This window comes from Pan paniscus, chromosome 10 (genome assembly GCF_029289425.2).
Source record: "Pan paniscus chromosome 10, NHGRI_mPanPan1-v2.0_pri, whole genome shotgun sequence".
Taxonomy (NCBI): Eukaryota; Metazoa; Chordata; class Mammalia; order Primates; family Hominidae; genus Pan; species Pan paniscus.
This window is the reverse complement of record NC_073259.2, coordinates 128,157,211-128,181,798: the sequence shown is the minus strand read 5'-3', so window position 1 is coordinate 128,181,798 and position 24,588 is coordinate 128,157,211. Positions and strand designations below refer to the sequence as shown.

The 24,588-nt window shown below is 54.8% G+C and overlaps 2 protein-coding genes across 3 annotated transcripts; both read left to right on the top strand.

The window, feature by feature from the left end:
* The first annotated feature begins 98 nt into the window (after positions 1-98).
* Positions 99-24,389, top strand: RAB35 (RAB35, member RAS oncogene family). 2 transcript variants are annotated; one of them, XM_034934629.3, is made up of 6 exons: positions 99-2,907; positions 11,030-11,080; positions 15,544-15,667; positions 20,328-20,452; positions 20,547-20,671; positions 22,112-24,389. In XM_034934629.3, the coding sequence occupies exons 1-6, from the start codon at positions 2,856-2,858 to the stop codon at positions 22,238-22,240; spliced, it is 606 nt and encodes a 201-aa protein (XP_034790520.1). In that variant the 5' UTR covers positions 99-2,855; the 3' UTR covers positions 22,241-24,389. The 2 variants fall into 2 exon arrangements, with proteins under 2 accessions (XP_034790520.1, XP_034790521.1); XM_034934630.3 differs by lacking the exon at positions 20,547-20,671 and having other exon boundaries at positions 2,645-2,907; positions 22,112-22,218.
* Positions 22,240-24,389, top strand: LOC134728503 (uncharacterized). The gene has a single exon (XM_063593716.1). The coding sequence runs from the start codon at positions 22,240-22,242 to the stop codon at positions 23,068-23,070; it is 831 nt and encodes a 276-aa protein (XP_063449786.1). The 3' UTR covers positions 23,071-24,389.
* Positions 24,390-24,588: the final 199 nt, after the last annotated feature.

The window sequence follows — 24,588 nt, the reverse complement described above, 5'->3', positions numbered from 1 at the left end:
TCTATCTACTGTATTGTCTTATACTTTCAATTTCCTCATGAGTATGTCTTAACTCTGATGAGGCTGTGAACTGGTGAGAAAAGGCTCTGTTCCTTTTTTTTTTTTTTTTTTTTTTTTAAGACGGAGTCTTGCTCTGTCGCCTAGGCTGGAGTGCAGTGGTGCAATCTCGGCAACCTCTGCCACCCGGGTTCAAGCGATTCTCCTGCCTTAGCCTCCTGAGTAGCTGGGATTACTGGCGCCTGCCATCGTGCCCGGCTAATTTTTTTATTTTTAGTAGAGATGGGGTTTCACCATCTTGGCCAGGCTGGTCTTGAACTCCTGACCTCGTGATCCTCCCGCCTCAGCCTCCCAAAGTGCTGGGATTATGGGTGGAGCCACAGCGCCCGGCCTAAGGCTCTCTTCTTATACCCTCTGCAATCCGTGTCACATAAACACTCATTAAATAGTTACCAAAGAAATGAAGGAATTTATGCCGATTGCTTTCCAGATGACACATGCAGGCAAAGTCAGGAATCTGGTTTTAATGGCCAATTTGGATTTATTTCCCAAAAATATCCTACAGCTTTATTATCAGGAAGCTGCCTTGAAAATGTGTGCTAGAGTCTACAGTAGGAAATGGCTCAAAGTATGAATCAGTGCAAAATGACCTTGAGTAACATTGGTTACAGTCTGTCACATGCCTACATGTGCCAGGTAATTTACAAACATAACTCTAAAACAACCATTCTGTGAGGAAACGGGGGCTTTGAGATAGTGTGATGTGACTTACCTAAGATCACAAAGCTTTTAAGGGATGGAGGCCAGGATTCCAAAGCTAGCATTGGAACGAAAGTCTTCCCGACACCAGCCCAGGTTGTGAAGATGAGCTGGGAAGGACCTACTGCCTCGCTGGCTGGTTAGGGCTGGGCGTGCCTCCCTGGTGGAAGGAAGGTACATACCTTCCTTCTCCCCCTCTATTTCCTAAAACTGCTGAGTCAGAGGATGGCCCTAACCTTCCCGACCAAGGGGGACTTTCTATCGGGAGCACATGAGCAGCTCTTCTCCCTAGCCAGTACCTTCAGATTCCAAGCTCATGTTCTTTCGATATCACCACACTGATTCTCAGCTCCCGGAAAAACAACTCAAGGCTTGAGTCAGACACTCCATGTGTTGTTCAATGATCCCGCCTGCAACAATGTTTATTATAACCAAAAAATATAAACAACATGAATGTCTATTAATAGCAGAGTGGTTAAATAATAGTACAACCATCGGATGGAGTACCATACCACGCAGATGTTAAATGATAAAAGTGTACTGTTAAATAGAAAAAGCAAGGTATGTACATATATGTTTGTACAGGCAAAGGAAATTCACTGGGGGGCACTTATTCATTCAACAAATATGTGTTAAGCATTTTAAGGTTACCTGTGAAAGTAACAGGGGTTACCTGTGAGGAGTGCTTCAGAAGGAAAAATAGTAACTTGTACTTTTCAGTAAACTTCTGCACATAATTTTAAGGACGAACATTGTTTTTTTTTTGAGACGGAGTTTCGCTCTTGTTGCCCAGAATGGAGTGCAATGGCGAGATCTCAGCTCACTGCAACCTCCGCCTCCCGGGTTCAAGCGATTCTCCTGCCTCAGCCTCCCGGCATTGCTTTTTATAAAGTCAAAAGAAAAGGAAGTTTGATAAAACAAGTAGAAATATCCAATAAATACTCGCCTGGAAAGGGACAGGATTATAAGAAACAGGTAATAAGGAGCTTAAAACCCTCTGCAGTTCTGCAGTGAGGATGGTCGTGGGGGCATACAACTTTCCGTTTCAGGTCAGTTTAGGTAGGGCAGGTGGGAACTCACTCTAAAACGAGAAACCGGGGGCTGATGATAAAGTGCACACGTTTAGCTTCTGGCGGCCCAGATCTTCCTAGCCGCAGATTCTGAGACGTGTATCTGCAGGTGGTGTGAAATTGAAGCCGGGGGAGCGGTTGCTTTCGGTCTCCGAGGTGCGCCTTGCACACTGGGTCATTCAGCTCCCAGGCTCGGCTCGGAGCTGGACCACTCCCTCCCCTCCACCAAAGAGGCAATGTGGGCTCCAAGAGGTCACAGCGCTGGGATGGGATTTCGACCCCGCGCTGCCCTCAAAGGCCACCTCCTCGCAGCTCTGCTCCCGCCGGCAGCTCCCGTTCTGTCCAACTCGGAAGCCGCCCGCCGCCCTCGGCGTCCACTCCACAGGCCCGGGGCCGGGGCCAGCTCCGCGGGGGAGGGGTCGGTGCGGAAGGGGCGGGGTACCGGGCCTTCTCCGCGCGACTCTGCCTTCTACGGCCCCGGCCCCTGCCTCTGGAAACCCGGAGCTCGTGCGAGCCCCGCCCCACGGTCGCGGCGTGCCTGTCATTTCCTCTCCGCAGGGCGTGCGGGTCTCGAAGATGAGGGAGCAACAACGTCCACGACCGGGCTTCTCCGGCACCTTGGGCTTCTTTCCGCTGGGACTCGACAGCGGCTCGGCTCCGCAAGCTCTCAGCGCCCAGGGTAGCGGCGGCGACGCTCCCCGAGGAGACGCGAGGAAGACGGGCCCGCGCTTGCTGGGACTCCGTCAGGGCGCGTGCGCGGCCCGGGCGCGGCCGGCTCAGGCTGCGGCTGCGCAAGGCGGTGCCAGACGCTGCGCCTGCGCAGTGGTGGGGCGGGGCGGGAAGGAGGGAGGCGGTGGTAGCGGCGGCGGCTGCTGAGGAGGAGGAGGGGGAGCGGAGGGAGGTGTTTCTGTCAGTTCCGGCTGTTTGTTCGGGAAGTGGATCCGCCGCTGCCGGAGCAGCCCGGAGGGAGCTGCGGATCGCGAGGCCAGTACCGACCCCGCCCGCCCGCGCGCACCGCCCCCGCCCGCCATGGCCCGGGACTACGACCACCTCTTCAAGCTGCTCATCATCGGCGACAGCGGTGAGGGCCGCAGCGGCTGGAGGCGGCGCGGGCCCTGCCGGGCGCGGCCCGCGGGGGCCTCGGGGCGGCAGGCGGGCGGGGAGGTGCCGGCCCGTGCGGGGCGGGCGGGCGGGGCAGCCCGGCGGTCTGGGCCCCAGGGGTGCGCCGAGGGGCTCCGGACCGCGCCGAGGGGAGGTTGGGGCGCGGGGCGGAGGGGCCAAGCGCGCCGGGTCCAGTCATCGCGCCTGTTCCTGCCTCACGTGTGACCTTGGTCAAGTCGCGCGATCTCTGGAGTTGGAGAGACGTGGGTTCGAGTCTCAGGACTACCACCTGCCTCGCGCTGACCTTGGGCAAGTTGCTTCGCCGTCCTAAGCCTCAGTTCCCTCATCTGAGAAGTGGGGATGTGCCTTGCTGGGTGGTGTGAGGATTCGATGGGATAAAGCAGGAAAAGTGCGTAGCGCCCTACCCGGTAAAGTAAGCTCGAAGTAAATGTTCACTATTGTCATTATCATCAGTATCCTTTATAAGCGTCAGTTTCTTCCCATCTAAAATGAGGACGTTCTCAGAACCTGCCTCATGGGATTGCCGTGAGGTTTAAATGAGGTAAGTCGGATAAAGGGCTTTGCACAGGGTCTGGCATATTCCTGCTGAATTATTATATCTCTGCGTGGTTCAGTTTCCTCATCTGTAAGATGGAATGATAGTTGGATCTGCCTTATGGGGTTGATGTGAGTATTAAGTGAGATTCTGCAGTGTTGCTCACAGCTCCTGGCACATAGTGAGTTGTCACTGTTTGCTGTTACACTACTATATACAGAGGGGTCCTGGGGATGGGACAGCCAAAATTATAGAAGTGCTTTGGCCACACACACACACTGCTTGAGGGCCCATAGCTCTGATCACTGCTCTAGCTCCAGTGCCTAGAACAGTGCCTGGCACCCAGTACATGCTTAAGACATATTTGCAGAAGGAATTAATGAATATTAAGTGTCCTTCGAAAAGGTAGACTGGTTTCTGGGAAAAGGTGGAGGGTTTTAGAGCTGTTTGGAGTGTGGCAGGTGAGCAGGTTTATGGAGTGACCAAGAGGTCAGGAAGGCAGGCCCCAGAAGGTTTATGGGAGCGAAACTGAGGTGCTGGGGTTGTATGATGTTCATGAAAGAGTCTTGGGAGCATGCTCAGTTTGTAGACCAGACCTGAGCTGAGTGTGGGGAGGGATGTCTTATGATTGGAGGCAGAGGCCAGGCTGGTGGTAGAGCCCATGGACTGTTAAGGAAAGGGGATCAAATCAAGTGAGCGGTATGACTTGGGATGTAGGAGTGTTGGGTAGCGATGTCAGAGCTAGGTCAGGGAAGTGGGTGGTTTTGGCCTCCCTTGTAAAGCTGGATGGAGATGTGGTTGGTGGTTTGGATCAGGTGAAGGATGGCTGAGGTTTCCGTGGTTGCTGGAGGAGGGGAGAGGTAAGGGGGAAAGCTGGGGGCTAACCAGGGAGATGGAAGAGTAACTGAGGTTGGGGAAGGAGGTAGAAAGGTGGAGGACTGACTGGTTATGGTTTGAATGAAGGGAAACCAGGCAAGCTCTGGAGTGTTCTCTTGGAGATGGCCTTTGGTATTCTTCAGGGTCTTGAGGCTTCTTCCTTTCCATGATTTCCTTGCAGCCCTGGCCTGGGTTCTGAGGGACTGGCACTGGGGCCATTTCTCTCTTTTTGGAGTGACAGCCTGCCGTGGTCAGGAGCCTTTATCCCTCTGCAAGACATCTGGACCTCTGCGTTGATATCCAACAGTGGAAAGCCTAAACTCAGCAGGAAGATGCAGCTTGTTGGCTCTTCTCCTCTGTAAAGCCCAGGGGATGGGTTTGGCCCGCTTTCTCACAGTACATTTTGTGTGATGAATTGATTTTTCTCTCCGAAGTCAGGTGTGGGAGAAGACTCATTGGGTCGAGATTTATGTGGTCTAGCTCCTAGGTCAGCCATGTAGGTGTAGGTTGTGCAGAGGAGATGGATGCTGTGCTCTTTGATTTCTCCCGACATTGAGATCCTCAAAGCTGGGAGATGGTAGCCATGGAAGTCCAGACTAAGCTTTGGCAGCTGAGCCCAGAGACTGACATTACACACTCCCCTGAACTGGGCTCCTTGTGTGAATGCCTCCTTAAGATATATTGAACGATTTCACAGACGCTTATTCTCACCCGCAGCCTGTGTGATTTGTCAAATAAGGAAACTAAGGCTTAAGGCCGGGCTTGGTGGCTCACGCCTGTAATCCCATCACTTTGGGAGGCCAAGGCGGGCAGATCACCTGAAGACAGGAGTTTGAGACCAACTTGGGCAACATGATGAAACCTCGTCTCTACTAAAAATACAAAAGTAGCCAGGCATGGTGGAATGTGCCTGTAATCCCAGCTACTTGGGAGACTGAGGCAGGAGAATCGCTTGAACCTGGTAGGCGGAAGTGGCAGTGAACCAAGATCGCACTATTGCACTCCAGCCTGGGCGACAAGAATGAAACTCCATCTTAAAAAAAGGAAACTGAGGCTCAGAGGAGGTGACTTACTTGCCCCAAATCACATAGCTCAGCAGGGGCAAAGCCGGGAGCTACTGCATCTCAGTGCTAATACGTGTGCGAGCAGCTCATGTCAGGGCTGGCAAACAATAGGCCCTCCATGAATGCTGGTTTCTTTCTTCATAAATCTAGAGTTCTGCCCACTCTGCACATTGTGGATGCTTCTGCAATGGATTCCCTCAATCTCTGCATCCCTTCGTTATGCCGGAGGTTCTATATTTTCTTTTTTTTCTTTTTTTTTTTTGAGACGGAGTCTCGCTCTGTCGCCCAGGCTGGAGTGCAGTGGCGCAATCTCGGCTCACTGCCGGCTCCACCTCCCCGGTTCACGCCATTCTCCTGCCTCAGCCTCCCGAGTAGGTGGGACTACAGGCGCCCACCACCATGCCCGGCTAATCTTTTGTATTTTTAGTAGAGACAGGGTTTCACCATTTTAGCCAGTATGGTCTATATCTCCTGACCTCGTGATCCGCCCGCCTCGGCCTCCCAAAGTGCTGGGATTACAGGCGTCAGCCACCACGCCCGGCCAGTTCTGTATTTTCTATACTTTCCCTTATACTCTCTGACACTGGCTTTGATTTGTAACAGCATGTCGTCTGCATCCCTCAGGCCAGCCATCCTCATTTGGAGATGGAGTTAGCCCTTCACTTGACAGATGAGTAAATTGAGGCTCAGAGAGGGGGCGTGACTTGTATGAGGTTATACAGTGAGGTGGTGGCTGAGGCAGGTTTAAAATTGAGAACATGGCTGGGGGCAGTAGTTTGTCCTAGTGCTTTGGGAGGATGAGGCGGGAGGAACACTTGAACTCGAGACCATAGTGAGAGCAACATAGTGATAGCGAGACCCCATCTCTTAAAAAAAAAAAAAAAAAGGCTGGGCACAGTGGCTCACGCCTGTAATCCCAGCACTTTGGGAGGTCGAGGTGGGCAGATCACCTGAGGTCAGGAATTTGAGACCAGCCTGGCCAACATGGTGAAACCCTGTCTCTACTTAAAACACAAAAAATTAGTTGGGTGTGGTGGTACGCACCTGTAATCCCAGCTACTCGGGAGGCTGAGGCAGGAGAATCATTTGAACCCAGGAGGCGGATGTTGCAGTGAGCCGAGATCGTGCCACTGTACTCCAGCCTGGGGGACAAGAGCGAGACTTCATCTCAAAAAAAAAAAAAAAAAAAAATCAGTTGGGCGTGGTGGTGCACATCTATAGTCCCAGCTATGTGGGAGGCTGAGACAGGAAGATTGTTCTAACCCAGGAGTTCAAAGTTACAGGGAGTTAGGATCACACAACTGCACTCCAGCCTGGGTGACAGAATGAGACACTGTCTCAAAAAAAAAAAAGGTCCAGGCACGGTAGCTCACACCTGTAATCCCAGCACTTTGGGAGGCCGAGGTGGAGGATCGCTTGAGCCCAAGAGTTTGAGACCAGCCTGGGCAACATAGGGAGGCCCTGTCTCAACAAAAAGAAGAAAATTAGCAGGGCATGGTGGTGCACGCCTGTGGTCTCAGCTACTTGGGAGGCTGAGGTGGGAGGATCTCTTGAGTCTGGGAGGTTGAGACTGCAGTGAGCTATGATCACGCTGCTGCACTTTAGCCTGAGCAACAGAGCAAGATCCTGTTTCAAAAAAAAAAAAAAAAAATATCGAGAACAGTTCACTGAAAGGTCAGGGCTCTTCAAGAGGTGGAACTGAAGCAGAGAGGAGTGAGGGGGCCATAGCCCAGGCAGGAGCAGGAGGAAGGGAAGACATGTGTGTGGCTTGCGTGGTGAGGACCAGATACAGCAGCCAGGGGTAAAAGGCCGGGAGCAGTAGCTCACTCCTATAATCCCAGCACTTTGGGAGGCCGAGGCAGGCGGATCACTTGAGGTCAGGAGCTCGAGACCAGCTTGGCCAATGTGGTGAAACCCTGTCCCTACTAACAATACAAAAAATTAGCTGGGCGTGATGGCGGGCGCCTGTAATCCCAGCTACTCCGGAGGCTGAGGCAAGAGAATCGCTTGAATCTGGGAGGTGGAGGTTGCAGCCAAGATCGCGCCACCGTACTCCAGCCTGGGCGACAGAGTGAGACTCCATTTAAAAAAAAAAAAAAAGAATGACAGGCTGGACTGGTTGGGGTCACACTGATGTGCCCTTGGGCAGCCTCGGGGGTGGCTGTGGTGAAGGTTGGTGGGTGCCCTCTGCTCCTGCCCTGACACTGATGGTGTGGGGTAATGGCTGCAGCTTGTGTTTCCGAGGAAGCCTCTTCCAGGGATATTTAGGAGGTAGTGTTTCTTGGGGTGGGTTTCTGTTCCTCTCAAAGGGAGAGCAGTGTCAGAGCTTGGTGTCAGGTCCAAAGCAGCAGATAATGTGGTGATGGTTGTGGTCTTTCTGCAGCCTAGTGGCTTTTTTTTTTGAGATGGAGTCTCGCTCTGTCGCCCAGTCTGGAGTGCAGTGGCACGATCTCAGCAACCTCCGCCTCCTGGGTTCTCCTGCCTCAGCCTCCCGAGTAGCTGGGATTACAGGCACGCACCACCACGCCCGGCTAATTTTTGTATTTTTACTAGAGGTGGGGTGTTCATCATGTTGGCCAGGATGGTCTCGATCTCTTGACCTCGTGATCTGCCCACCTCGGCCTCCCAAAGTGCTGGGATTACGGGTGTGAGCCACTGCGCCTGGCCAGCCTAGTGGCTTTTAACTGCTCTGCCGAGACGCCTGGGGACAGTATGGGGACCTGGAGAGGCCAAGCTGGAGGGGATACTGCTGTGTCATTGCAGAGAGAGCTGTTTTACACATGGGATTTGGGTAAAGCTTGGATGAAGAAAAGGATTCTGCTGCCCTGCAGAAGTTTGGAAACCCCTGCTTAGGCGCCTGCTGTGCTGCAGTGGGAGCGCTGGATAGCAGAGCTGTCAGTGTGGCGGGCGTTTGTTTAGGCAGAAATTCATTAAGCAGTGTTTGGTTGGCACCTACTAAGTGCTGGGCCTGGCTTACAGCACTGTGAATGCACAGGGCGGGTGAGGCGAGGGCTCTGTCCTAGAGGAACTCCCAGACTCAAGCTTTTAGCTGAGTAAGCTGGACCCAGAAGGCTCCAGGAGGAAGCAGAGGAGGCGGCGAGGCCAGTGGGGTGCTGGTGTTGGGCACAGCGCCGTGAAGGACCCAACCCGGGACTCGGGCTCTCCTTGAGCTCAGCAGGAAGCCTCACGGCGGAGCAAGGAGGAAGTGGCCCTGAGCATGAGCCCTGCAGGCCCGGGCTGAGCAGCGTCTGCCTGCCCAGGAGAGCCTCACCCTGGCCTGTCTTTAGGAAAGTAGGACCCAGGCTTACTCAGTGAAACAAGTTCTTCTGGGCATCGCGGGGCAGCTCACTCACCAGGAGAAGCTCCCAGAAGAGATCTTTAGAGGATTGCCCAGAGAGGATGCTGGGGTTAGGCTTAGGGAAATACAACTGCGACAGTGGTTTTCCGCTTTGGTTACTTGGTAGAGTGCAGGTGGAGGCAGTGCCCTTCTTGAGAATCTAATAAAATTGTGGAGCCGAATGCAGTGGCTCAGGCCTGTTAGCCCAGCACCTTGGGAGGCAGAAGCGGGCAGATTGCTTGAGGCCAGGAGTTTGAGACCAGCCTGGGCAATATAGTGAGAGGCCATCTCTACAAAAAATTTTTAAAAAGTTTGCTGGGTGTGGTGGCGAACACCTGTAGTACTTGGGGATTTCAAGGTTAGAGTGAGTTATGATCGCACCACTGCCCTCCAGCCTGAGAGACAGAGTAAGGCCCTATCTCTCCAAAAAAAAAAAAAAAAAAAAAAAAAAATGCTGTGGGCTTCTCCCATGAACAGACACCTAGGCTCAAATCTGCACTTTGTTTCAGGGGGTTTCATAGCTTTCGTGGCATTTTCATTAAAAATCTAACAGGAGTGAGATGTTGGAGCCCCCACAGGTCATTTTTTCCAAACTTCCTGAACCAGACGCAAGACTCCCAGCAATGTGTATTGGGAGGAGTGTTAGCACTCTGGAGGAGTCCGGCCTGGATGCAGATCTCAGCTTTACTGCTGCTCACAGAGACACTTAGGCCGGCCACTCTGGGCCTGAGCTTCCTCATCTCAAGAGATGTGGCCAGAATTATAATCAAAGAGGCATCCAAGGGCTCACCACACACACAGCCCGATGCATGTGAATTCTTTGTGGTCAATTAACTTGGCTGGCCTCAGGGGTGTTGGAGATTGGGGACAGGATAGGAGGACATGGAACAGGGGCACTTGGCAGGCTGAAAGCACTGTGAGTTGAAGTCAAGGGGAGAGGTCCAGGCACAGTGGCTCATGCCTGTAATCCCAGCGCTTTGGGAGGCCCAGGTGGGAGGGTTGCTTGAGGCCAGAAGTTTGAGACCAACTTGGGCAACATAGCAAGACCTCGTCTCTACAAAAGATTAAAAAAAAAAAAAAGCCTGGGCAACGTAGCCAGACTCTGTCCCTACTAAAAATAAAAAAATTAGCTGGGCATGATGGTATGCACATGTGGTCCCAGCTACTCGGGAGGCTGAGGCCAGAGGATCACTTGAGCCTAGGAGTTGGAGGATGTGGTGAGACATGATTGCACCATTGTACTCCAGCCTGAGTGACTGAATGAAACCCCATTTTTTTTTTTTGAGACAGAGTTTCGCTCTTGTTGCCCAGGCTGGAGTGCAATGGCACGATCTCGGCTCACTGCAACCTCCGCCTCCCGGGTTCAAGTGATTCTCCTGCCTCAGTCTCCTGAGTAGCTGGGATTACAGGCATGTGCCACCACGCCCGGCTAATTTTGTATTTTTAGTAGAGACGGGGTTTCTCCATATTGGTCAGGCTGGTCTTGAACTCCCGACCTCAGGTGATCCGCCTGCCTCGGCCTCCCAAAGTGCTGGGATTACAGGCATGAGCCACCGCGCCTGGCCTGAAACCCCATTTCTTTACAAAAAAAGTGGGGGAGGCCAGATGTGTACCTGTTTGTGCTCTAAGCAGCCAGGAGCTGCTGTGGCTGGTGCATGGTCTGAGCACATGTGGGCTGCTGCCCTGATGGGTATAAGGCAGACCCTCCACTCCACCAGCCCACCCGGCGGGGACATCAGCCAGAAAGATGGTAGCCATTGAGTTCTAGCTATGTGGGCCTTGGTTTCCTCACCTGCAAAATAGCCCTGATGATCTCAAGGGTCCTTTCCCGCTCTACAGCTCTTCATTTTGGGCGGCTCCCTAACTGATGTGCTACAACGTGCTGTGCACTTTTCTAGGGACTGTGTTGTAGACGCACTTGGGGGCCGTTTCGTGTGGTTGACCTTCATTCTGCTTTGTCGTCTGGCATCTCCCTTTGGGCCAGCCCTCAGCCCAGGGCCTGGGCGCCAGTCCCTTTCTCATCTCTCCCCCAGGGGATTTGGGAGCAGCTTGTCTTACACAAGGACGAAGGAAAAGGTCAGGGATCGAGTGGAAGAGATGTTCTTGGTGTGTGGCCGCTCAGGGAGGTGGAAAGAGCATTGAGAAGTGAGCTGGGTCCCACCGAGCTTCTTAAGAGTTGGGACTGAGGCATCCTCTCCCAGAAGAAGGGCTGGGGCTGCGGGGAGGGGACCCACCTGCCCTCCTCATCGCAGTGCTTTCTCTCTTGCAGGTGTGGGCAAGAGCAGTTTACTGTTGCGTTTTGCAGACAACACTTTCTCAGGTGAGTCCTCCCCTGCAGTGCTGCTGGGGTGTCGTTTTTGTTTGTTTGTTGACATCCCCTCCCTGGCACCGAACACAGTTGCCTCTGCCTAATGTTGGGAACTGTCTCATTCTGGTTGCCAGAGGAGGGAAGAAGATGGAGTGGGGCTTAGGACCTTGTGGCGCTTCTGTCAGAAGCCTCTGTGGTCTGTCTAATGCACCTGCTCACCAAAACCCTTTGGCTGGCCCATCATTTTCCCACCCATGGTCCAAACAGGAAGGTTCCCATAACAGCGTCTATGGTGCCACCCGGGACACAGTCCCTGCTCCTGCCCCCTATGCCTCCCTGGCAGCCTGTGGTCAGCGTGTGTCTTTCTGATTTCTTTCTGCGCTCCACATGCAGGCCTTTGTGGTTCATCTGAGTGCGGTGGGCTTTCTGTGCTTGAAGGCACCACATGGTGCACTGACGCTGCTGTTACTTCGTGCCTGACTTCTGGTTGTGTTTTCAGTGATGCTTAGCTACTTGGGATATAGGCGATATTTATTCTTTTTTTTTTTTTTTTTGAGATGGAGTCTTGCTCTGTCACCCAGGCTGGAGTGCAGTGGCGCGATTTCGGCTCACTGCAACCTCTGCCTCCTGGGTTCAAGCAATTCTCCTGTCTCAACCTCCCAAGTAGTTGGGACTACAGGCACCTGCCACCACGCCCGACTAATTTTTATATTTTTAATAGAGATGGGGTTTCACCATGTTGGTCAGGCTGGTCTCGAACGTCTGACCTCAGGTGATCCACCCACCTTGGCCTTCCAAAGTGCTGGGATTACAGGCGTGAGCCACTGCGCCCAGCTGATACTTATTCTTGTGCACGTGTTTCTGTAGAAGTGGGGTTACTGGCTTACAGGGTGTATGCACTGAGAATTTTCATAGGTACTGCCAACCTGCTTTTCAAAGAAGCTGGAGTCATTTAATCCAGTCCGACTGAAGGGTGGAAAGTGCCCCTTGTCAACCCTGGTCAGTGCTGGATCTTAGTAGCTGTCTTCATTCTTGCTGAGCTGATAGGCAAAAAGGGCTAACTTGTTTACATTTGTAGTTCCCTAATCACTGGTAAGATGGAACACATTTTTGTTTGTTAAATACATCAGGTTCAGCCGGGTGCGGTGGCTCACGCCTGTAATCCCAGCACTTTGGGAGGCCGAGGCGGGTGGATCATGAGGTCAGGAGTTCGAGACCAGCCTGACCAACATGGTGAAACCCCGTCTCTACTAAAAATACAAAAATTAGCTGGGCGTGGTGGTGCATACCTATAATCCTAGCGACTGGGGAGGCTGAGGCAGGAGAGTTGCTTGAATCCGGGAGAGGGAGGTTGCAGTGAGCTGAGATGGCACCACTGCACTCCAGCCTGAACGACAGAGTGAGACTCCATCTCAAAAAACAACAAAAAAAATCAGGTTCATTACAGATGCTTTGGGTGGGGTTGACATCTCTGATTATCTTGTGGAGAATTCCCTCTGACATGGCTGGGCTGCCTTTAGAAAGTGATTCCGTTGGCCAGGCGCGGTGGCTCACGCCTGTAATCCTAGCACTTTGGGAGGCCGAGGCGCGTGGATCACGAGGTCAGGAGATTGAGACCATCCTGGCCAATATGGTGAAACTCTGTATCTACTAAAAATAAAAAAATGAGTTGGGTGTGGCGGCGCGTGCCTGTAATCCCGGCTACTCAGGAGGCTGAGGCAGGAGAATCGCTTGAACCAGGGAGTTGGTTGCAGTGAGCTGAGATCTTGTCACAGCACTCCAGCCTGGCGACAGAGTGAGACTCCGTCTCAAAAAAAAGAAAAAGAAAAAGAAAAAGAAAGTGATTCCATAGCTGATGTCTCTTGGTGGAGAAGTGGGTTTTGCCCCCTTTGTTTCCTTGACGCTGTCCCTGCAATCTCACTAGTGGTGTGGTGTTAGAAAGAGATGGCTTCTCTGTGTGACCTTAGCCAGTTCATTTGTAAAATAGAAGCCTCAGTTCATGTGTAAAGTAGAAATCATAATGGTCCTTTCCCCATGGGGTTGTTATAGGATGACCTGAGATAGTGCAGGTTGCAGTGCCTGAGACTAAGTAATTGCTCAATAAATACCAGCTATTTGTTGCGACTGGCTGTTAACCTTCTATTTAAGAATGATAGCTGATTAACAGCCTCTAATTATGCTAAAAAATGTTCCTCTTCCTCCTTAATGGCCTCCTCCCTCCCCATCCCAATCTGTGTTCAGTGCTTGGAGGGCTTGTTGTTGCAATCTCTTCCCACCTTTCCATTTCTACGACCAGCATCTCAGTTTACTGTTGGTTCTACCTGGAAGCATTACGGCAACCCCTACCCACCCTGAACCGCTCATGTGTGTGTCTGGTAGGGTCTTTTCTCTGTTTAAAAACCTCAGTGGCCCCTCTCACCCGCACAGAGTTTACAGTAAGATTTCTTCACTTGGACACTGTTGACCCTTTGGGCCCTGTGATTTTTTTTTTTTTTTTTTTTTTTTTTTGAGACGGAGTCTCGCTCTGTCGCCCAGGCTGGAGTGCGGTGGTGTGATCTTGGCTCACTGCAAGCTCTGCCTCCCAGGTTCACGCCATTCTCCTGCCTCCCAAGTAGCTGGGACCACAGGTGCCTGCCACCACGCCTGGCTAATTTTTTGTATTTTTAGTAGAGACGGGGTTTTACCATGTGAGCCAGGATGGTCTTGATCTCCTGACCTCGTGATCTGCCCACCTCGGCCTCCCAGAGTGCTGGGATTACAGGTGTGAGCCAGCGCGCCGGGTCTGGGCCCTGTGATTTTTGTTGTGGGGCTGTCCTGCGTGTTGAAGGATGTTGAGCAGCATCCCTGGCCTCCACCCACTAAATGCCAGCAACACTTCCCCTCCCCCTGCTGTGACAACCAAAAATGCCTCCAGACATTGCTGAGTGTCCTTTGGAGGGACAGTCATCCCGGCTGAGAACCACTGCACTCGTAGTCTGTTTTCAGTTCGCCTTTCTGGCTTCCTCCTACCCCCTGGTCATTCTTTTGTTCTTTGGCTTGCTTGGTTCTTTAGCCACCAGCTGTTTCTGGGGAGCCTAACTGTGCTAGGCAGTGGGCCGCACTCCTTGGCGTTCCCCTGGCTGGAAGACCCCGGGTGCTGGCCGCTTTTCTGAATGTGTTCTGGTTGCGTATCATCCTCAGCTATTTGCTTTTGAGTGGGATGTCGTTCCCCTACCTAATCTCAACCTTTGAAGTCTTACCTGTTCTTTCAAGCTAGGCCCAGATGTGACGTCCTCCCTGAAGCCTGCCTTGTTCCCCACCCCACCTTGGAATTTGACCTTTCCTACGCCCTTGCCACATTTCACATAATTGTGTGTGTGTGTGGTGTCTCCTGCACTGTTATAGCATAAGCCCCAAATGGAGTGAGAAGCTGTGCTCTTCCTAGTGTCAGGCTTTGGAAAGCTGGACTGGGCAATTACACCGGCTAGAAATTCTCCTCAAATCCATCTTTCAGGCCGGGCACGTGGCTTGTGCCTGTAATCCCAGCACTTTGGGAGGCTGAGGCAGGCGGATCACTTGAGGTCAGGAGTTTGAGACCAGCCTGGGCAACATGGTGAAACCCCGTCTCTACTAAAAACACAAAAATTAGCCGGGCGTGGTGGCGCGTGCCTGTAGTCCCAGCTACTCAGGAGGCTGAGGTGGGAGGATTATCAGACCCTGGGGGAAGGTCAAGGGTGCAATCCCACTTCACTCCAGCCTGGGCGACAGTATGAGACGCTGTCCACCCCTCACCAAAAAAAATCCATTTTTCCCACAGATGCTGCAAGAGAGCTATTTAAAATGCAGCAGCTCATGCCCCTGATTAAAACCCTTTGGTGCCTCCCCAGCACACACGAGAGAAAGTCCACGTTCTTGGAAGTGGCACACAGGTCCAAGATCTGGCCTCGCCACTTTCTGCCTGCCTTGGGCGGCAGGCTTGACCTCACGTGACCGCCCCCACTCACGGCTGTTTTTGCTACTGTCTCCCCTGCCTGGAGCAGTGACTTTCAGACTGCAGCTCATGACCTATTTGTGTGTTTGGAAGTGAATTTTGAGGGCCCTAAATTTTTTTTGACTTGAATAGAAAAGAAAAACCCAGAGTGCCCGTAGGTCTACCATTCTCAGACATAGCTGGTGTGTCCCCACCTAGCCACTCTAAAGGAGCCTGTCCCACTCCCGCCAGTCCCATCCCGTGTTATTTCCTATGTGTCACTTTTCACTCTCGGAAATTGTCCTCTTTGTTTGTTTGCTTGCATCCTGTCTCCCTCCTTCACTTGTGTGTGGAGGGGCCTTGTGAACAAGGATGTTCAGGGCTGTGTCCCTGGGACCTAGAATGTACCAGGCACATGTAATGAGTCGGGAGGGTGGGGGAGGCTGGGGGTGTGTTGTGTGCAGCGTGGGGCTCGGGGCCTGGGAGGATACCGCGCTGGGCCTGGTTAACTGCCCTGTGTGTGCAGGCAGCTACATCACCACGATCGGAGTGGATTTCAAGATCCGGACCGTGGAGATCAACGGGGAGAAGGTGAAGCTGCAGATCTGGGACACAGCGGGGCAGGAGCGCTTCCGCACCATCACCTCCACGTGAGTCCACACGCCCACTCCCACCCAACCCACGCCACTGACCTGTGGACACAGTTGAGCGACTGGTGCCTGGTCATGGTGGAAATGTCACTGGTGGGTCCCTGAGGCTGTCGGGAAGTGAGCCTGTTGTTGGCTGTAGTAGGTGGCGTTTGGCTGCACCCTTCCTGGTCCTGAAGATGTGAGGTGGGTGCTGTGGGGGAGTCGCTGAGCACCCTGGCTGGAGTCTGGCCGGACAGTGGCCATGTTCTATCTCCTTGGAGAGTCAGCCGACCCTCCGGCCCACTGCGCCGTCACCTTACAGAGAGAGCAGAATAGCATTTGCCTCGCTAGGGGGTTGCGAAGTGCCTTGCCCACCCAGGACTTAGTCGCTGACAATTCTTCTTGGTAGGTGTCAGTTATGGCAGCTGGAGTTGGCCTGTGCAGGCTCCCGTCACCTGCACTGATGCCTTGGAAGTGACGCTGTCTAGAGACGAACACGGTGCATGTCAGCAGGCCCTTCCCTACCCTTAAAGCTGTTCCTGGGAAATCCGGTTGCCCACCTTTGTGGCTGAGCTGCAGGCCGGGGGGAAGCTGGGCTCCTGCGCAGATGGGCAGTGTCCTTCGGAGCGGCTCCTGGTTATTGGGTTGTTAATGGAGCAGGTTTTAGGAAAGAGCAGGGTCTGAAGGGGCTGATTTGGAGCTGTTGGGCTGTGTGTCCTTAGGCAAGCTACCGAAGCTCTCTGCGCTCGTTTCCTGGAGGGCCTGCCTCTGGGATTGGCTTCCATGTGGAGGGTGCCGGGTGCTCTGCTGCAGGCGTCAGCGTGAGTGCCGGGGTGTGGTGTCTGGCAGCTCTGTGTGCTTGGTGCTGCCGTCATCCCATTTGACAGAGGGTGCCCTGGAGGGGTCCCTCCCAGCGGCCGAGCCTGTGCTCCACACAGTGGCCTGTGCAGAGTGAGGGGCGGCTGTCTGGCTCCACGGGCACCTCCTTGGCTCTCTTGAGCAACTCCTCTGGAAGTGACCTCAGGAAGGCGAATGAGGAAGTCCCAGCCAGCGGCCCCCTTCCTTCCCACAGCATGAAAGCCGGGCACTCCCCAGGCTGGCTGCCCCCGCCCCCGGGCCCCTCGGCATCTCCTGAGGGTGGGAAGTGTGGGGTACAGCGCCCCCATGGGTGGCTGGGAGTATGGGGGAGAGCAGGGCTGCTGGAGAGGGACAGGTGTGCTGGGCGAGCAGCTCCTGGGGCTGGAGCCAAGGCGGAGGGCTTGTCACTGGGTTCACCCTATGCTGAGCACATTTGTGCTGTGGCCCTTGATGCCCGGAATCCCTGGGAGCTCCCAGTCCCGGGGTCGCCCGGGTGTGGTGCTGTGTGGTGACCGTTGATGAGCCCTGTGAGCGAGGGCTCTGTGGCCTGCATGTCTTGGCAGCTGCCAGTGAGAATCTGCGGAGGACACTGGGGCAGGGCTGGCATCAGTGCTTTGGGCAGCCTGGGGCTGCAGGCCCAGGCGAGGCAAGCCCTCATGCCGTTGGCTGGTCTGGGCGCTGACCTCATGAATCCTTGCTCTGGATTGGTCCTGTCGCTAGGATTTCAGCTGCTTTATTTTGGTTAATCCCGGTAGAGAGACCTGTGACTATCTCCATTTTATGGACAGGAAAACAGGCCCAGGGAGGATGAAGCCTCCTAACTCAGTGGGGCAGAGGTTGGGGGCACTCAGGGTTGGCCCTGAGTCTGCCGAGGCCCTGCATCGACTGGGCAGGTGGCGCCCCTGCCTTCCTGCCCCGTCCTGTGCCTTAAAACCAGGCGGAGGTTCAGGGTGGCAGAGGTTCAGAGGCCCGTGCCCATGAGGAATGAACTCCTGGGCAGGGCAGTGGGGCCTGGGGGGTCCGAGGCTCTTTCAGCAGGAGGAGCCACAGCCCCTCCCTGCCACCATGCAGTCAGCTGCTTTCTGGGCTGGGCAGAGCGGGAAGAGGGTGAACTGGTTCCTCCATTCCGTGGGGAGGCGGGGAGGAGTCACTCAGCTTCCTGGGAGCAACATGGGTTTTTCCCCAGGGGCTTGGGAAGGGGCGGCCTGTGGGCAGCGGCTGGGCCCCTGCTGCCGTCCCACCTGTCTGGGGAAGCAGACAGGTGGCTCCATCTTAGAGTCCCGCTCTGGCCCTCATGAGGCAGGAGGCCCAGCAGGGCGCCCTGAGGGGCCACTGGAAGTCTCGACGCCCTTTGATGGTCACTGGCAAAGAAGGAAGGAGTTTTGGGGAGGTGAGGAGTTTTCAGGAATAGGGCAGTCAGGATGCAGTAGCGTGACTTTTTTCCGATGCAGGGCGTTCAGAGAGAAACTGAAACCGCATCCTGTTAGCCTGGCGAGAAAAAGCCTTGTGGTCACCCCCTCTCGGGTTCTTGCTCTCAGAAGCTGAGGTTTGCCAGCCCTGAGAGGTGCGGGTGGGATGGAGGTGAGGGGAGAAGTGACAAGGAAGGCAAGGCCCTGGCGTTGGGCCTGGGAGTCAGCCCTGGGCGCCAGGACTTCCAGCTGGCCGCTGCACTGAGCCTCACGTCCTTGCTGGTCACATGGCCATCCTGAGGTCTGCTGGATCAGGTGGCTGCAGACATTAATAAGGTAATGGATACCAAGCCCCCAGCTCTGTGCCTGGCCTAGAGCAGAGTACCTGTGAGTGAAGGTGATTCCTGGTGGCCATGGGAAGCGTCGGTGCTCCGGTTCCTCCTAGCCAGAGCTTTGAGCCCCTGACTTCATCCCCAGACAAATTCTCTGCTCTCAGATAAAGCCCCTTTCCTGGGCCCCGGATGAGGCAGAGGCGCCCAGGGAGCCGCGGGGGCTGTGCGCCGGGGCCACGGCTGCAGGCGTTTCTTGGCATCTCTGATCATCTTCAGCAAAGGAGAGTCTGCAGAGCCATCCACTCCTTGGGCTTCCTCTGCTGGCAGGGGACAGTCGCCTGTTCCTGTGGCTCCGGCGTGCCCTCGCTCTGGAAGGCGTCTGACACGCCGTGCCATGTGCTGACCCGGCGCTCTCAGCAGCAGCTGCCAAGGCCAGAGCTAGTTCTTGGGCCCAGTGCCAAGAGAGCTTGATCGTCACAGCTACCCCGAAGCCAAGGAGCGACGCTGCCCTGGAAGCAAAGCTGTGGGCAGAATGAAGCCCTGGGAAGAGATCCCAGCGGTCGTGTTGAGGATGGAGCAAGGATGGGGCAGGGGCAGTGGCAGGGGCAGGTTGGGCTTTGTCCCAGGGCTGGGCAGGAGCTCTGGCTCCGCAGCATCAGGGAAGATGCTCAGGGCTGCCCCTAAGCTGCCTGTTGGTTTCCTTCCACCACCTCTGTCTGGGACCACAGATTGTCCTTGAAGGCACATTGATGATGCTGAAGAACGGATACCGACTGTTTACTGCTCCCCCGCCTTGGGGTAATGCTTAGCTCCTTTCTTCCTCATGACCACCCCAGTTAAGGACTAGCCACCTGTGTGCTATAACTGTTGAAGCTGCAAGGTGTGGCAGGGTGAATGCAGGCACCCTCCCAAGGGCCAGCCTTTCAGAGATGGAGCCAGGGTTGGTCTTTGTCCTTAGATCGGGCCTCAGATGTGAAGCATTGGCCAGAGAGCTGATGGGCAGGTGGACAGGAATGGAGCTGCAGCCACAAGTCAGCCTGGCTGCCCCATTCTTGCTCAGCCTGCGCTGACTTGGGCTGTTCCTGAACTGGGGCTTGGGCTGTCCCCATGAACCTCACGGGGGTGGAGGTAATTAGGGCTGGGGCAGGTGGCAGCCAGAAAGCCGGGAGGAAGCGGCCTGTCCACTCATGGTTTGTCTGTGTGCTGTCCTGAGGAGCCCTGGGGTGGAGGTCCCTGCGGCTTTGGGGAGAGGGGACAGAGGGACAGCTCTGGCTGATTGCACAGTGTGGGGCGGGGCTGCTGCCTGGCCTCCGGCTCTTCGACAGCTCTCGGGGAAGTGGAGGCTGTGGTCCCCCTCCTCCTCCGGGGATTGATGTCGTCCTGTGCCACTGGGATGAATGGGGACATGGGGTCTGGAGAGGAGAGTTGGGCCTCCCCTTCCTTCCGGCCTTCCTGGCTGGCCCTGGGCTCTGCATGTTTGGGGTGATGGCTTTGCTGGGCGCCCTCTCCCCAGCCATCCCTGGATGCTTATGTGGCTTCCATGCTTTTCCTGCCACCTGCACAGATGAGCCAAGAGTAGCAGGAAGGGAGGTGCCTACCTGCCCCAGGGGAGGGGCACAGACTTTGCCAGGGCGTCATGATGGTGTGGCTTCTTGGAAAGGTTCTCTAAAACAGGTTTGAGGAGCAAATATTTTTTTGAATGTTCAAAGACAGTGATAACATGATGTCAAATACAAAAACTGCCTGATTTCCCAAAATAAAGCAAGAACTTCAAAGATGTTTCAAGCCTGCAGCAGACTCTGAACAGCAGGAGGTGACTCCTCAGACCTGCTCTGCTGCCCAGGGGCTGGCCCTCCCGCCCTGTTGGTGCCCCGGGCGGGCAGGAGGAGTCAGTGCTGCCGCAGTAGCCTCTCCTGCTGGCCTGTTGTGGCTCGGGGGCATCTGCCGAGGCTGAGTGAGAGCCCAGGCTCCAGGGCCACCCTCACCTTTTCCGGGTCACTGTCCTGACGTGGGCAGGTGGGTCCCGGCAAGGGGGTGACTCCTGTCGGGGTTGACATGCTGCCGCACACTCTGGCCCTGCAGGTATTATCGGGGGACCCACGGGGTCATTGTGGTTTACGACGTCACCAGTGCCGAGTCCTTTGTCAACGTCAAGCGGTGGCTTCACGAAATCAACCAGAACTGTGATGATGTGTGCCGAATATTAGGTGAGGCTGCACTCAGGGCTGGGTCGGGGTTGGGTGGGAGAGAGGCAGCCGGCTGCGCCCCTCAGGGCTGCGCTGACTCTGCCTTCGTTTGAAGTGGGTAATAAGAATGACGACCCTGAGCGGAAGGTGGTGGAGACGGAAGATGCCTACAAATTCGCCGGGCAGATGGGCATCCAGTTGTTCGAGACCAGCGCCAAGGAGAATGTCAACGTGGAAGAGGTGAGGCCCTGGGCCACTGGCTCTGCCACACACCCGTGGCCGCCTTCTCCATGCTGCTGGCCTGCTTGAGGCATCTAAATGACCAACAGAAAATGTCATAGTAACTGCCATTTATTGAGTGCCTACTATGTGCCAGGCCCTTTAACGATCTTAGTTCATAGTTCAACAGTCCTCTGAGGTAGGTACAATTATTCCCACATTTCAAATAGGGAAACTGAGGCTCCAAGTGTTGAAGTAACTCAAGGACCACCACCCGGCTAGTAAGAGACTGAGTAAACCTCTGTCCCACACCAAAGCCAAGCACAGTTTCCACTCCAGTCCTCTGCCTCATTGGCCGCCTTGTGGTGTGTGGAGCCCAGAGGCCTGTGGAAGTCGAGGATCCCACTGCTTCAGGGCACAGGGGCCACACAGCAGCGGGCACAGGCTCCTTTGTAAGTCAGGCTGGTGTCCTGATGCTGGCCCATCCACCTGGGCCTGTGGGCAAGGCTGGTATGACCTTGGGCGATGACTTCACCTCTCTGGGCCCCACATGCCATGAGGTGGCGTGGAGCAGGCAGACCCCGGGTCACCTATGTCCGTGAACAGCAGGGGCACTTTCATCTGTCATGTCATGAGATTCCAGCTGGGCCGGGCGCGCTGGCTCACGCCTGTAATCTCAGTGCTTTGGGAGGCCGAGGCGGGCGGATCATGAGGTCAGGAGATCGAGACCATCCTGGCTAACATGGTGGAACCCTGTCTCTACTAAAAATACAAAAAAATTAGCCGGGCGTGGTGGCGGGCGCCTGTAGTCCCAGCTACTCGGGAGGCTGAGGCAGGAGAATGGTGTGAACCAGGGAGGCAGAGTTTGCAGTGAGCTGAGATCACGCAACTGCACTCCAGCCTGGGCAACAGAGCGAGACTCCATCTCACACACACACACACACAAAAAAAGATTCCAGCTGAAGGAAAGGGGTTGGTCTCTCTAAAAGAAGGACTGGAAAACCCCTGTGAGATTGACTTCCCCAAGTCCACACAGCTCATGGGCCTCTGATGGTGTTCCTTTTTTCAAACTTATTTATTTGTTGAATCAGGGTCTAACTCTGTCATCCAGGCTGGAGTGCAGTGGTGTGTTCACAGCCCACTGTAGTCTCGATCTCCTGGGCTCAAGTGATCCTCCCACCTTAGCTTCTCAAGTAGCTGGGACTAGAGGTGTGCACCACCACTCCCGGCTAATTTTTGTGTTTTTTGTAGAGGTGGGGTTTTAGCAATGTTGTTCCTTTTTGACCTTTAAATAAAATAATTAATTCACCACCTCCTTCTAGAATAGGCTTTGAAGACATACATACCAAAAATGCACAGGTAGAAAGAGCTGGGCCCCAGAAGGCGGGGAGGCAGCCGTGCAGGCCAGCAGGAGTCTCCTGGCCAGGTCTGAGGCGGGCCCTTCCTCTTTCCTCTCCACAGATGTTCAACTGCATCACGGAGCTGGTCCTCCGAGCAAAGAAAGACAACCTGGCAAAACAGCAGCAGCAACAACAGAACGATGTGGTGAAGCTCACGAAGAACAGTAAACGAAAGAAACGCTGCTGCTAATGGCACCCAGTCCACTGCAGAGACTGCACTGCGGTCCCTCCCCCAGCCCGAGGCCCGCGGAGGTTCCTCGGGGGACAGTCTCAGTTTCGTGCCGTTATTTAAAGAATTCTTTCCATGTTTTTGTATCGGGAGGTGCCATCGGCACTTCCCCCCCCGCCCTCCTCGAGTGCCAAGAAGGTGTTGGACCAGCCCGCCCTTCCCTACTGGTGCCCCCTCCTCCCCGGCCAAGGCGCCTGGACCTGGCGAGGACGCTGCCCGCCGAGCGGACTGATTCGCAGAGTCTGTACATAGTGTATATTGCTCTACCCGGCCACACACCACGTCCTGCTCTGGCTTTTGCCTTCTTGATGCCAGCCTGCTGCAACGGACCCTCCCCGCGCCCCTCCCCAGCCCATCTTACTGCAAGCAGCGTCCTGAGGAGACAGCGGCACGTTCTAGCTGCGTCTGCGGCCAGCCCGTGCCAGTGGAGTGGGCTCTGCGTTGCTCATTCTCTCCGACAGGTTGTCAGCCTCTGTCCCCGCTGCACAGGGTCTTGCCCCTTCTCCGGGGCCTGTGCCAGCTCCCTTCCCTCCCCGTTCTCCTGTCCCCACAGCCATTCTCGGAGCTGGGGAACCTGGTCTCGAGGCAGGCCCTGCAGTTCCACAGAGGTGGCAGGTCTTGCCCTTTGGCCAACAGATTTCTTGTCCTGCCTTCTAGATGCCTCTGAGCTCCAAACCCAGGGGAGCCATGGCTTCTCATTTACACCAACAGGTTTCAGTTCCAACAGAAAGGTCGGGGTAGGTTCGTGCAGAGATGGGGCTGGCAGGGGGGCTATGGGAGGATTATTTTAACAGATCAAGAAAATGAAGCCAAATCAAGTGAATTAAATTCCTCACAATTATTTTCTTTCCCTGAGGTTTGATTGGCACAGCAGCAAAAGTTGAGGCCACCCCACTTGTGTCCACTGTTTTTAGAAAAAAATGAATGGCTTCCTGCCATTGTGGGGCTGGACTCTTGGGCTTTCTTGGTGGGAGCGGAGAAGGGGCCTCCCACCCTTGTCCGAGTTGCCTCCCACTGGAGGTCAGGAGTCTACGCTGCAGCCTCAGGCACTGTGGGGAGTGCATGCCTGGGGCCTCTGGGTGGGGACCATGGACAGGCCCTGGTCACTGTCCTAACCTTTGTCAGGACAAAGGTAGCAAGAGGATTTCCTGGCGGGTGGGAAGGAATGGCTGGGGCGGCCAGTTTTGACACGCCCCAGTGCCCTGGAGAAAAACCAGGGTCATCTGTACTTGATGACTGCTCCCCCACCCCCAGCGCCCAGACACCTCATTCCCCTCCCACTACAGGGATCAAGTGACCTGGGAAGAACCAAGTTCAACCCCAGGATGTGTTTCCTTAGATTTCCTTTCCTAGGCGATTTCCAGGGAGAGCCCTGATTGGACAATCACATCACAGATCACACTGCAGTTTCCATGTTAGCACTGTGGATGGGTTTTTAATCCATAAAAACTGGGGGTTTCTTCTCACCGACTCTCCACTTGCCCAAACTGCCAAAAGCTGGTGATTCTGGGACAGGCCTTCACTTTGGAGCCACAGGATGGGGTGGGGGAGCTCCATGGGCCTGGGAAGGAGGGTGCTGTGGAGGGGGCTGCAGGGCTGACCAGCAGGCAGCCTCATCTGGTCGGGGGCGGGGGCGGCAGGAGCAGAAGCGGGGTCTCCGTCCTTGGGACTGTCCTGGTTGGCCATGGGCCCTGAGGATGCACGGTGCTTGGGGCTCCTGTGCCGGTGGGTGGGGGGCATGCTGGCCTCTGAGCGATCAGGCGAGGCCAGCGAGGGTGTGCTTGCAAATTCAAGCAATAAGAGGGGGGGTTCCTGGGAGCTTCCAGCCCAGGCTAGAAGCCCCCATGGCTTCTGGCAGCTGGACATCAGCCCCAGGTATTGGGGTGATTTTGGTCATGACAGTGTGCCTGTCCCACTGTTACACGCATGAATGGGGGTTATGGGGTGGGGGTGGGGACTCAGGGCTGGACCGACGTCCTAGTGGACCTGATGTGAAATTCCTGTCAAACAAACACCACTTTTAAATGGTTTGCTAGGAGTATTTCTGTATTGAAAGTTTCTAATTATGCTTTTTAAAAAAATACTAAAAATAAAGGTTCAAGCTGCCAAATTTTCTTCCAGGGTCTGTTTGCTCTCCCTCCAGAGATGTGCTGAGTGGCCGTGGCTTCTTCCCACCCACCGTGTCCTGCTCTTCCCTGTTCTTGGCCTAAGTCTTGCACAGGAGCCTGTCGAGGCCCTTGGGACACTTCCAGAAGCCAGGTCCATTTTCTCCATGAACAGGTGGGCCAGGGTTGAGTTTCCCCCTAGTT